The 13,655-nt window shown below is 40.5% G+C and overlaps 1 protein-coding gene across 2 annotated transcripts; it reads left to right on the top strand.

Moving 5' to 3' along the window:
• The first annotated feature begins 874 nt into the window (after window positions 1-874).
• Window positions 875-12,229, top strand: LOC135491170 (uncharacterized). Of its 2 annotated transcripts, XM_064776867.1 has the most exons (15): window positions 875-1,585; window positions 1,860-2,140; window positions 5,356-5,435; window positions 5,752-5,875; window positions 6,120-6,194; window positions 6,516-6,678; window positions 6,914-6,990; window positions 7,310-7,393; window positions 7,788-7,936; window positions 8,121-8,181; window positions 8,292-8,844; window positions 9,104-9,195; window positions 9,930-10,007; window positions 10,368-10,502; window positions 10,864-12,229. In XM_064776867.1, exons 2-15 carry the CDS (start codon window positions 1,865-1,867, stop codon window positions 11,014-11,016), a joined length of 2,100 nt encoding a protein of 699 aa, XP_064632937.1. In that variant the 5' UTR covers window positions 875-1,585; window positions 1,860-1,864; the 3' UTR covers window positions 11,017-12,229. The 2 variants fall into 2 exon arrangements, with proteins under 2 accessions (XP_064632937.1, XP_064632939.1); XM_064776869.1 differs by lacking the exon at window positions 875-1,585 and having other exon boundaries at window positions 2,064-2,140; window positions 4,477-5,435.
• Window positions 12,230-13,655: the final 1,426 nt, after the last annotated feature.

The following is a 13,655-nucleotide window of genomic DNA, read 5'->3' as shown; positions in this document are numbered from 1 at the left end:
TGGACTGTACAGGGTGCAGCTGTTAGTCCTTCACCCAAACGAAAACCTACCGCAATTCACCAAGCCGAGTCACTTGCACTACAAGTGACAAGATATCACAATCAATAATCCGCTACCATTCAAGATTAATCAGTTCGCATGGTGTAATACATCCTGCTTATCTGATTAAAAAGTCACTTTCTACAATGTGCTACCATAAAGGACTAAGCAGTGGTATTAAAATTATGTTCTTCCTAAAAGGAGTAGATTTCCAATCGAAAATTGCGGAGTTTCTCTGCCGTACCCGCACCGTATTGTACCTTGGATGCAGAGTCGAAAGTTGAGTTTTGAGAAAACCATTTCGAACATAGCGGTGTCGAAAAATTCTTTTGTCTACCATCTTTCTCGGAAGCACGAGTTTTCGTGGGTTTCAATATTCGATTTGTTGACCAAGGATACAGTGGCGAAATGATTGGATTAATTGACGAATGGAGATGTCTATTATGATATCATGTGCAGCGCGTATGCCTAAGTCCACGACTCACCTTATTGGGGATACAGTATTTAGTGTTTTCTCACTAATAATTCATTCAACCACGGACACTTAAATACAGGTACACATGTATGCAGGTCCGTGATCGAACCTCTTCGTCAGAACTCATGTTGTGAAAAAAAACTGGCAGGCATATTTTATCAACAACCTTTGTTTGCCTTGCGTGAAATGCTTACTATTATGATAAAGTATTCTTGCTGGCATTGACTTAATGTGCAATGATTGACCGATACTGAAGGCATTTTGTGGATTGACACAGCAGTACAAACAAATTCGTGTAGTAATACAACGCCGCATGCTAGCTTAATATCAGTATCACTGGTATAAGTCCGTCTACTCCTCCATATTTCTTCCATATCATAGAAGGGCGAAAGACGCAGTACCCCATGAGGACTGGATGCATCAATTACCACAATGTATGGATAACCTTGTCTTTGTCGCTGGCTGAATGTTGCTTGTCGCCCCGAGACTTCAACGCCATCTTCAGAGGTTCGTAGTGAACGATCGCCGCAATCATCCGCTCCGTTTAAGCAGAGGATATTTTATTTCGTGTTTGTCTTCGTTTTTCCCTTTCTGTGATCAAACCAAACTACATGTATTTACACTTCATGTAACTTTTACCAGTTTACGATTACGTGATTAGGCTGCTCAGCGGGGCTTCCGATCGGGAGGTCGTCGAATGTAGAACGGAACAGCATTTACTCGGACACTAAACGTCAAATTTCTGTTAACGACAGTCCTAATAAGTAAGGAAGGACGAGTTAGTCTACGGCTTTGTTACCCCAAGGACGCGCATTGTAAAGTTCCCTTCGAGCTGGGCATTTGAAGATTTCCCTTGGAAATTATAAGGTGTTCAGTCGTAGTCGTGTCTTGAACAGAGATTCCCCACACGTATACCTTCAAAAATGTAAAGGGCTTTGGAAACACACGGCGGGAAGTCTGACGGGTCATCTTCGCCAGTACTTATCCACGACCGAGGATATTTTGATGCTATTGCGAGGATACTCCTGGAATATTTTGCCAGTTACTGATACTGTCACAAACTTTCAATAGGTGAGTGTTCTTTTTTATCAATATAATAAGTAGTCTACGATATTTTTTTTCTTATCGGCAGACGGCATGCACCAACCGCAGAATATCAGAGCCCCACTCCCATATATATTACGTATCATCATTTTAAGAAGTCGCTTAAGACACACGCTTTTTGATTCATGTACGTTAACAGGTAAATGTATATTTTACTTAAAGTTTCGGGAGTTTTCAGCATTGGTTTTAAGCCAGTTTTTATTATGAGTCAGTCGGGGTCCAAAGTTTATTTCTTCCTCAGGTGAGATGGCGACGAGGACGTTCAGCCGTCCTAGCATTTCCAAATCATTACCGATGACCTCAGCAGAAAAGATGCGAACGGATCCAGCGCATCCGATAACCCGGTCAACCCCCAGCAACCTCAGGCGACAAACATCAAATGCTACAGAAAAACTCTTGGATGTGAGGCGTGGCAGTGATTGGCAGAAGATGCACTCAAGTCGATCACGTGGTTCCTTAGCATCTGTGACGTCAGAATCGAGCGAAAGCGGTCGTCTGATGATTGGAAGGAGGAGAAGTCGGGTAAGAGCGAATATGTTGCGCTTCGTTCAAAGAGTTGCCATTTAAATTGAGAAGTGCTAGAATAGTATATGTTGAATTGACTATTTATTTTGAATTACAACGCTGTATCAAACATTGATGTAGAAACGTATTGATTACACATTTCCACAGCACTGCACTGAGGGCAGAATAAGAACATGCCGAGTTTCATCGCGCTGGCAAATGAAGACCTCTCCTGCGCTGTTTCTGAGCGCTGACCACATGTACACGGATCTGACCTTTAAAACCAAACTATTTTTTTCGTTAAAAACATTTACTTCGACAAGTACAGCTCTTCAGCGTTTACGGATAAAGTTTACCACAAAGGTTTCCGACAACTACAGCCATGTAGCTACTGTTTTCGAGCAATTATCAGATGCCGTTGAGAAAATCTATCATAGTGCTTGGTGATACCACCAATTCTGCAACGTAAACAAAGATTTCTTTGGTTAATTAATTATTCATGGTAGATTTGATGCCTGATATTGATAAAAGGAATATTGAGTTCACGACGAAGGACGATCAAAGAAAGTATGTTGTTTCGAGGTGAACTGGTAAAACAAATCTACATTTCATTACAACAGTAGATATAGATTGCATCCGTAGTTGGCTTTGTGCGAAGTGGTTCTTCGCAAGTGATAGTGCTGGGCCAATTTTCACTCTTTCATCGGTGGTGACATAGATCACTTTCGCTAACGAGCCAATAGATTCGTTCGTTTCAGGATGCAAAATTGACCGAAATGCTCCCACGAAACGAAGCCCTTCTGGCCTAAAAGAGGTACTCTTTATCTCCATAGCCTCCCCTAATGTAACTGAGTCTGGGTCGGGGTTGTGGAGTCTAAAACCTGAGGGTCAAAATGGCCAAGGCTCACTTTAAAGCCCGAAGCAAATGGTATCGTCAAATAATGGTAGAATCGAACACGCCGAAAGTCACCGTTGAGCCGTTTACTCAGACATTTGTTTTTACTATTCTAATGCTGTGTGCAATGAAGATTGGCATGCAATTTTTCTACATTAGTGTTCGGGGATTAGACACTCTAATGGCCACGACCTACAATATTTGTTTTTGGAAATAAAGTATGTACACAGGCAAAGAAATTCAGTGAACTTTTAATGGTAGTCGAAAAATATTGACTTTTCCAAGTTTACTTACGGATTACGTTTGGCAAATACAAATCTAAATATATATCATGATATCAAGGTCTTGGTTCACGCTGCTGAGAGAAATGGTTAGAATTTTAGTTTTTAATAAAAGACTTGATGTAGGCCTACTTATAATATCGGTTAATCAGAAAAAGCTGTTGTTTGAGAGTTTGAACAAATGCATATGGGTACTAAACCGTACGGCATGGTTGCTAAACCATAACAGCTGTCGCCAAAACAAGGCACAGTGCATTATACACTGTTTACAGTTCTTCAGTGCAATCAAATGGTTTCAGAAGCAAAATCGTTTGTGTGCTTAAAGATACAATGTATGCCCAAAACCTGAAAACCCCTACTTTTTCCTTGAGATACTATCAAAGTTAGGGTTCTTGTTTACCAACAGAAGCCAACACTTGGCCGGCACTGTTTACAATCTAACCCCGGTGTTTACCAATCACCTAGCGGTATTTGAATTTGAATCTCGTTGCATGATTTGCCAGTCCATAAGATTTTGCTTACATAACATGACATTAAAGACTTATCTTTATTTGTTCTTGGTGACATCTAATGTCAATAACAGAAGCTTTAACGACTTTGTATTGTTGCAACGGTTTATGATCACTATTATGAGGACTGTATAGATCATGAATGTCCCCTAAAAGTTCCGACAGTTGCCTTCATGTTTCGTAATAATAAATGACAAGACAGGACAAGGGTCACTGCCTTGTCTACTGGATCAGCGTCCTTATTTGGCGGCAACAGCAATCGCTCTCATGAACGATGCTGTGATACGACCTTTAAATATTTCCTTCCTTGCCTGACTGCGTTTCGTTTTGTTTTATGTACAGCAGCCAAACCGATACTCAAGAAGGGCTACGCACTATATCTTGGTTGAAGAACCATTCGGGTGCTTGGTAATCAAATCAATGTACCGAAAGTGAAATGTCGTGTTGTATAGTCTATCAGAGAGCTTTTAGATATGTTGTATATAACGTGTGCGTTTAGGATATGTGATCTTCCTGTGAAATGTGTTGTAACTGCAATCTGTACTTTGGCACACATTCCGCTTTACCATTTCACAATCGTTAAGTTCCACCGTGCAATGCAATGTGATGTCTATTCCAACAGTTATATACAACTAGTTCAGCATCTGCAATTCTATCACTCCTTTCCAGATTTATAGAAAGATTCGCCAATTTGGTAAAGCTCTTGCTATCATAAAACACATGCAAGGGGGAAATGAACAGCGTGGCTTATCGAAAGAAGTATGTCATGTGGTTTGCTATTAACAACTATACCCCGTCCTTTTGGTGTTTGATGACCATATCATCTTGCTCCCTAACAATCACACGTCTCGTTGCAATCGAAACATAACCTGCCCTGGTTTTCCTATACCAAATGATTTTAGAACTTAACACATCAACTTGACTGGAACCTTAACAGCTTCAGCAAACTTTCCTTGAAGATAACATTTTACGTTAAGTGTTGATCCCTCAGATTCCTCCTAACCCCTAAATAATCTCTTCTTTCCTCTCCAATTGATATGGTTACTAACGCTGACAATATACCATCTTTTTTCTATAAGAAGACTTTTCGCGGGGTGGGAAATTCCTAGCGTTACAGTAAAGTGGCAATATGTCTCTCTCCTTCAAATCTTCCCTCAACTGTGTCTATACTCCATACCTGTTCTAGTTAATTATCCGTGTTGTTCTCCTATATACCTTGTATCTTTGTCTTGTGTCGTGTTCCTGTTGTGATTGCCTGTTGGGCGTCTTTTAGGAAATACACAACACACAAGTAAACAATTAGACGAGGAAGTTAGAGATGGAAATGCAGTGATGAGGTAATAGATACTGAGAGTTAAACTAGACAATCTTGTTTACTGATGAAACAGAAGATTTGTTGATATTTGCTTCGGATTATTGTCTGCCCCTAACTCGACTTAGCTTTTAAGAAGGAAGTCTTCCGATCACTTAACGTAGCGGTTAACGTAGACAGGAGTAAAAAGTAAAGCATTTCTAATCAGCTACTGGCATATTTGCCTTCATTTACAGGAGCGGGCGAAAGTGCGGTTCAGATCCATTGTCCGATTGACAATGGGTTGTTCCCGCCTCATTCACGCTTACTCTCTCAGGTGAGTCTCCTGATGCTACTTTTTTCAAGATAAAAACAGGAATTCACAAGACTGTCATGTATCATTTTCAAAGACCACACTTCACCGTATAAGGTCAAAAATGAAAGATTGTTTCTTTTATTTTTTTCTGACAATGATTCGACTTGACTGACCGAAGTTACGGTAAGGAATTTATGGAGGTATAAGGCAGGGGCATGTGCTCTTCAAAGATTGTGTAGGAAGGTCATCCACTGATAGTTATTGGTCTATACCTTGATCGGTTTTCACTGCCAGCTCACTGTATATTTTTCTCAATTTTATGAACCCAATCTTTCAGGTTTCGTGAGGACGATGAGTTGACCCCGTTCATTCAACAACTGACCTTCCGAGATTACGAGGATGAGGCTGACGACGAAATCGGACTCCTTTTTGATCCGACCAAGTTCAAAGCTAACCAACAGGTATGTCTTTAACAGCACTAACTATACACTGGGGTGGAGAGAGACAAGTACTAAGTATGGCTAAGTGTCTTGCTCGAGGACTCAAAGACAAAACAGAAGTGATCTCTCCGAGAGTGGAACACACGACCGCCGGAGCCTAATTATGAGCCCGGCGCTCTGGCCACTTATCTTCCCAAAGTGAACATACCTCACAAATACGTACAATTAACATGTGTTAACTCTCGTTTTATTTCTGAAATTTCAGCTTCGCATCCCTGATGAAACTAAAAAAATATTATCAAAGCCTCCAGAGGAAAGGACGGATAGGGATTTATACAACGTAAGCATTTCCCCACAAAACAAAAATCGTATTTTTGGTCACTTCAAAGAGAAGTTCCCGACAGCTAGCCTGTTATGGAATTTACAATTTAGATTGAAGCATTTTTTTCGAATCAATATTTCGGATCAATTTCTTGCTGCAGAGTGGCAGAACCTCCGTGTTGTCATTGAAGGAAAAAACAACTTCCGATCCAGCGTCCTCAAGAATGGTTGAGGCCCAAACCACATAAGGTCTGGTTTCCAGGACCGAGTCTTTGAGACATACTTTCGAATAAATAAGTCTTTGTAAAGCTATCTCACGTCGATTTCCTTCCCTGTTTAGGTACAGATAGCTCTACGGAATATCAAGTCCATATCAGAGTACCCCGTTCGAATGCAGCGCCTCATTGCAGAGAATGGTGTCTATTACAAGTATGGCGCAAAACGGATCGTAGTCAGGCAGGGCCATCCAGCAACTGGCTTCTATTTTATACTTTCTGGTTCAGGTATAGGGCCCTTTCATTTTACGAAGTTTTGAACTTAAATGGATAAAAATCCATTTATCTGTACATAAACATGCATGTGCATGTATCCATTGCGATTTTATATTCTAATTTCACAGATTTGATTGTCTCGATCGTAGTTTTGATGAAAAGAACCGTTTCCAAACAAACCTTCCCGTCATCTAATTTTGGTTCGATTCGAAATTCCTTTGACTGTACATGTATTTTATGTTTGCAGTTGTTGTGATGATAATGGACAAAGAAAACAAGTATGCCCGCCCAGTTGCTTACCTCTCAAAAGGAATGACATTCGGTGTAAGTTATCTTTTGAAATATCAAAGGTTTTACAAAGGGAACTCTCTTGTCCATTCGTCAGTGTCTTCGTCAGCAAGGTACTGGTACAGTTATCGAAGCAACTCGTGCCTTGTAGAAAACATTGCCGGTAAGGTGAGATATCGGTACTTAAATTACAAGAGCTTGATTAGTGTTTGGTAAAATCAGCAACTATGCGAAGAAGTCCAACATGCCCATTCAAAGGGAAGAACCCCAGCAGTTCTCAGCGGTTCTGTACTCTCATATATAATAATTGATGTATCAAATCCGAGATATTTGAAGTCCAGAATGTCTTTCACAGGAGCTTGCTATTATCAACCGAACGACCCGACAGTCAAGTGTGATAGCCAAGGAAACATTGGAGTTACTTTGTATATCGATAGACGTAAGTCAATCACAGAAAAAATTGCATCACTATGTTTTTGGAGTAGATGGCGTGGCAGTGTTGGTAGATTCCAACAAGTGGAGCCTTTCAGCAAATAATGCCTAGAACCTGACAAACGGAAGAAATACCACGACCATAGTTTACCAATACTTATCCAAAGATACAATCTTAACTTTATAGGCCTAAAAATAGGCAGACCTTGTACATCTCCAACTTTTCCCAATCGTCATCCCCATAGATACGGTACAGTGAGTATAAGTAGTTAGCATCGTACGCATATCATGACATATATTACCAAAAAGAATCAGGCTGCATGGTTGTCAGTGCAATAGATTGTGCCGCCAATTTCCATTCCAAAGCACAAAAAGCGTGTACCTAACTTCTCCCCTTTCAGGACTTCCATCGCATATTCATGGATGGTGGCGTGAAGAACATCAACGACCCTGATCACAATGACTTCATCAACAGCATTGGATTCCTGAGAGGATGGCCTGTCGAAATAATGAACGAGAACCCAAAGAAATGTATTTTCAATTACTTCAAGTAAGTCAGCAGTGCAGACAGATGGTTTGTAGAGATAGTTATACGCTACGTAAGCCGTTTGGTTTAACATGATGGTGATACGACAAGATGATAGTACGATGATGTGTTCGCGTCTTGCTTGTAATTTGTTTGCTTTTTTAGGCATACCTCCAATGGCCTAATGATCGATTCTAACTTTTTCCAGGGAGGGCGAAGTGCTGGTGAAAGACAGTAATTACTCCAATTGGATATACATTGTGAAATCAGTGAGTATACCATCATCAGGCGTGAGTGTGCTTGAATCAGTTGACAAAACTAGTTTCAATGTTTTTGACTTAAAATGGTCATTGGTAACGTTTCACTTCCACTGTTTCAGGGTAGTCTGAATGTGCTAAAGAGACTAAAGAAAGTAAGCCCGTTCGAGGTTCCGCGCTCGGGTTCCCCCAACCCGGGGTCAAAGGAGCAACCCGAGATCAAAACCGCTAAAGAGATAAGAGAGGAGAAGGACCGGGTCGTAATGGACCGAAAATTTATTCTGTCTGAGATTAAAATACCGATGCGGCAGCCGACTGAGATCTTTGAGTTTGAATCAAAATCTCTCCCTCAAATCCGTCTGATCGGGTTGACGTCAACAACCCCCGCGTTCTCGCTCACGACACCCCAGGGCGAGACATCGGAGAAATACATCCGCCACAAGCAGACGATACTTCCAACTATTGCCGAGTCGAATGGAATGTTCCGAAGTCAGACGCAAGCGCACGTGACAAGCTCCAGTGTGGGGTTAAAGTTCAAGAAAAGAATTAAGTCGGTTCCGTCAGGGTCATTCAGGGTATCTCATTCGATGAGATCCTCGCCTTCTCCAAAGGGAAAGAAAAGAACAACAAGACGAGTGAATACGTCCCCAGGAGGACAGTCATCGGAAGAAGATGGTAAAGTCATCCTACAAGTCATTGACCTGAAAAGAAAAAAAGAAGATTGAAAAAATTTTTGTTGAAAATATAACCTTTATACATGTACGTTTATTAACGTGGAGATTTGGCTTACTCCTTGCCTATCCTGGGAATCAGACTATTGTCACTTTCTAATCAAACACCTTGATACAAGGGGATGAGTATGTTGATGGCATGGATGCTATGATATTAGTTGGGTGTAAAGTACAGTTATAGTATATATGAGGTATCATTTTAGATGCGGACGACGAAATCACCAAGGAAATGATGGGGTTCAAGCAGACGATCCGAACAATAACCGACGACATTGATGCCAGCTTCAATCTGAAGGTAAGCAGGTCCATATGCTGTTGCAGTTATGAAGTTATACCCGACTGCCATTGTCAATTCAACTATGTACTCTCGTTTGCTGTCTAATTAGAAAAAAATAACACACTATTAACTTTCACCTGTGTTTCAGGGCCAGAGGCTTAGATGGTGCTTTGAAAATCATACCCGTCACAGAGTTATGATTGAGCATTCCAATATGTTTTCTCAATATCCTACCTTCCGTCCATCTTTTCTATATCTAAAGATCTTTTAATTTTGGTTTCATAGCTTCCAACTTCGCCATACACCCCGTCACCTACCCCGTCCCCATACCCAGTGGTTAGTATATCGTCTTGTTACTAGAAAGTGGGTGCACGCATGTTTTGTCACACTTTGCTTGCGAGGTTGTTGGCACCAATCATCGTTGCCTCTTAACATTGCATTTCGAACCATGATACATACATTTTATTTCAGCATTTCAATTTTTGATATGGGTTGCTTTTATGATAACATCCAAACAAAGTCATCTCAAATCCCTCGGACAACATTGCACGGATAACCCCTAACTCTTGCACAATATGACGTTTGAATTTCAAAGAGCAAATTTGCGAATTAAACTCATAAGCAGTCACACCTGTACTTTTTGGTTTCCGGATTGTTTTTTCTTCACATAGGAAAATGCGAGTATTGTTGTCATTGGAAAAAGTTATTTTAATACATTTCGATATTCTTATTTTCCTGACGTTCAATTTCAGGAAACTAAGGACATGACGGAAGCTGATCTCAACCCACAATATGTTCATCTTCATACTCTGACAAAGGGACAAGTATTCGTAAGTTGTTGTTGTTGTCGCATTCGGTAAAACTGCAAGTCGTCTTCCTTTAAACAGTTGTCAATTCTTTTTTTCATTCGAATCGCATCTTATCCTGGCAGTGGATCCACAATGTATGATGAGTTATTCTACAGATAACCAATCAAAGGTAACCTCTGATGAATGTAAATCATCAGATAACGTTTTAATGCATACTTCGCCGCCAAAAAATACTTGTGTATAAGCTAGTAGACGTTTCCTTTGGTGGACCTCGGGGTGGACCTGGGCTGCTGTCACAAAATTAATTCCGAACTTTTCCTTTGCATCCATTCACTATCTACAGATGCCATACAGATAACAAGCGTTCTTTTTTTTGTTCAGGGCGTCAGTCAACTTCTATTGGGTGCCCAGCCAAGTCTATGCGTGGTCAGTAACGGTGCTGAGTGTATTCTCATTGACAAACAGTTTTATCTTCACAACGCTTCTACAGATTTGAAGCAGCGGTTACAACAGGAGGTAAGCCAGCGAGTATGACATCATTGCTTTCCTTTTTTAGGATACAATCGTGCGACACAATGGATGAAACGAAATTCCAACGAGCACAAAAAATCGTGCGTTATGTTGTTCCTGCACCAGCTACAAACGGGGTGATGAGTAAATTTTGAATGCCTCGTCCGACGTTTTGTAAATGTAACAACGCTAATGCCAATGTTAGCTCTCTAATTTATCAAGCATGATCTATTTTTGATGTATTGTAGCACTAACATGTGAATTAGCGTTACCTCGACTACCACGTGTCCATCCTTGCCTTTCGTCGCCATAGCAAACGTGTTGCATTTAAGACGACCCATTTAAGAATATCACAATCCAATTTCAGCTATGCCCTTACCCCAGCGATGCGTCGCTACAAGACAGCCTTCAGCACACTGTGGATTGGCGGGCATTCAGACAGGATACAGTTCAAAAAACCTTGATAGACATCGAAACTAAACGGTTATCTAAGCTACAGAAGATTCCGCAGAAAGTATGAGAAATTCGTGAAAAGATAAAAAGAAATCGTCTCGTGGATTTCACGAGACGTTCAATTCTTGCTATGTTACTACCGATAAGAAGAGGCGGAGATATACATTTATGATATGTAAAGTAGCCCCGATTATTTGGATTGACATATTATGCGTTTTCTCTGAATATCATTGAAGAATGCGTGACAGAAGTACAGATGTTGCATTCCTCCTGCGAGGTGTCCAACTGGGAAAGATGAATTGAAAACGACACGTCTCCTGCTGATTGATGCAACAAATGTCAGAAATGCTATTGGATGGATTTGTGACACGTGAATCTTACATGTATATTCTAGTTACAGTGGTGAGCTTGATTCGGAATGCTACAAGTTGCAGTGATATAAATTTGTATTGAGGTGATCCTTTTCAGGTCGTATACATATGTATTGCTAACTTCGATGTTTAATTCTTCAAACAGAGTCTTTAAGACTGCTGCAGATCAGTAACCAAATTTCCTGACTGCAGAATGATAAAGCATGCAGGGTAAGGTCACACAGCGTGCATTTGTCAGCAGCTGTTGACAGACGTTTTAAAAGCGCATTGCGCGTATTCCTGTTTATCTCGTCGTCATTGAAATTTAGTACATGGAAACTTTTGTAAACTGTTCGAGAGATGTTGTCTATTTAATTCAATGCCACATCAAGTGTGTTACTTGTATTTGAACCTGTGTTATCTGAGCATAGAATCACATTGGTCCCTGATGCCGGCATTACCGGCCTTGCCTATACATTAGTCAACCGATTTCCCGTGGTGGCAACAAAATTGCTCAGGGCTCCAAAATAAAAAATGAATCAGAATTAGATGTCAAGAAAATGTTTTGACCGTTTTCAATGATTGCTGCGCTGGAGGATAATGTAGATAAAGTAGTTATGTGTAGTAACCGGGCCATTTCGAAATTATCTGAATTGGCGGTGGGCGTTGTTCTTCAAGAAGTCGTGAGGAAGATGTTTGACTGATCGATCGAACGCCACGTACATCTCCTATCGTCCGCTGTTGGCGCCTAAACAAGAGAAGCCCGCTGCATCTGTCGCCAGCGTCACAGGCTTTCTTACCATTGTCATGTTGCAAAGCTGCCGCCAGGGGATATTCGAAACCATCATCCATTGTCTGATATTGATAATTTGCGTCACTTTCCAGCAAATGTTACCATGGTATGACAATAGAGTATTGATCTGATCCGCCCAGACTCGAAGGTGATAAATCTCGGCCGCTATTCCGCCTCATGACATGAGTCTTGACAATAATAATCACACCCTGGATGGCACAGATTCAAGGTGTTACCACAATTCTTCATTAGGAGAGGAAAATGAGTTCTGAGCTATGGAATCGTGTAACACCTTATAGCAGCAGCAAGAATGGCACCCCCTCCTTACAATTAAACTGATGTCAATGTTCTCCTGCGCTTTGTTGTACTATCTTTCTCAATTAAGCTTACGTTACCCTCTCATTGCTGGTGTATCGTATATCATATATCAAGTTAATATATAAGATAACAAATTCATTTTTCGCTGGCTGCTGCGTTTTTAATTTTTGTGTTTACATTCATCTTTCAGTTTTGTCGTCAAACTTAAGGATTAGCGACTAACTCTCGAATCTAATTGTAGTCTTGAATGTCCCCCTGAAAAAGCGTCTTTCATTGTCCATTATATGCTGAAAGTAAGTATATAATGTTAGATACATGGTCTAAATGATCATAACTGAAGAAGTACAATTTAAATAGATACGTGTATACGGAGTCCAAAAGTACATTGTATGCATATATCATTCATCTGTTGTAAAAATACTTCGCCCACTTCAATTTGAATTAAAAAGTGTGAAGTGAACCTAATAATTACTGATACAAATGGTCGCCCAAACTTAGTACACGAAAGATTATTATACTAGTATGTGTATCATACGTCATTAGTGCATTCTCACTGCGGTAAGAGGGACCCATACTGCGTATTGGTGCGATATGAGACCCCAATTTGATAGTATAGTATCCAATATTTCATTATTAATTCCGTGTCTGGTTTTACAATTGGCGAGCGGCGATCCAACCAACATTTGTGCGGGCTATTAATACGTTGCGTCCGTCCATTAAAGCGTCCTTTGAAAACATCCTGACAATGACCACAATGACATGGACTGTATCAATTGTGAATCTTCACAATAAATCCGCGCAACATGTGGAATATCTTCAACAACAGCTTATTGACGAGTTTATTCGTGATCGGGGGGGTCAATAGTGTAAAATTTTCGATATTTTGCAATATTTTCGGCAAAAAGTAACCAACCAAGAAAGGATATGTGATGAGCAACAGTGATTATTGTGAAAAAAACTCACAACTTCTCTTATAAAAAAAGTTACACAGAAAAAAACGGACTCATCATATTTGTCCCCAACTCCACCACCCCTTCATAGACTCGTCCATAAAAAGCCGAATGCTGGTGTTAGCTTTTCATATTTAGTTTATAAAAGCTATCTAATATCAGATCAGGCAAATGCAATTGAAATGGGAGGGTCCGCGCACCAAACGACGTGGCACGTCTGCTGGTGCAGAATCTGTTGCTACTGGACGCGCAGCAGACGAAAGGTTCGCAGACGATAACTTGATGGATGGAATAT

Source organism: Lineus longissimus, chromosome 7 (assembly GCF_910592395.1).
Source record: "Lineus longissimus chromosome 7, tnLinLong1.2, whole genome shotgun sequence".
Classification (NCBI taxonomy): Eukaryota; Metazoa; Nemertea; class Pilidiophora; order Heteronemertea; family Lineidae; genus Lineus; species Lineus longissimus.
The sequence above is the reverse complement of the archived record's forward strand: the minus strand, read 5'-3'. Positions and strand labels throughout refer to the sequence as shown.

Excerpts from the sequence above, each read along its gene's own strand:
- LOC135491170 (XM_064776867.1), top strand. The coding sequence starts at position 1,865 with ATGGCGACGAGGACGTTCAGCCGTCCTAGCATTTCCAAATCATTACCG. Across the intron at positions 6,679-6,913 it reads TTTTATACTTTCTGGTTCAG|TTGTTGTGATGATAATGGAC; the intron begins GTATAGGGCCCT and ends TTATGTTTGCAG. Across the intron at positions 9,196-9,929 it reads ATGCCAGCTTCAATCTGAAG|GAAACTAAGGACATGACGGA; the intron begins GTAAGCAGGTCC and ends GTTCAATTTCAG.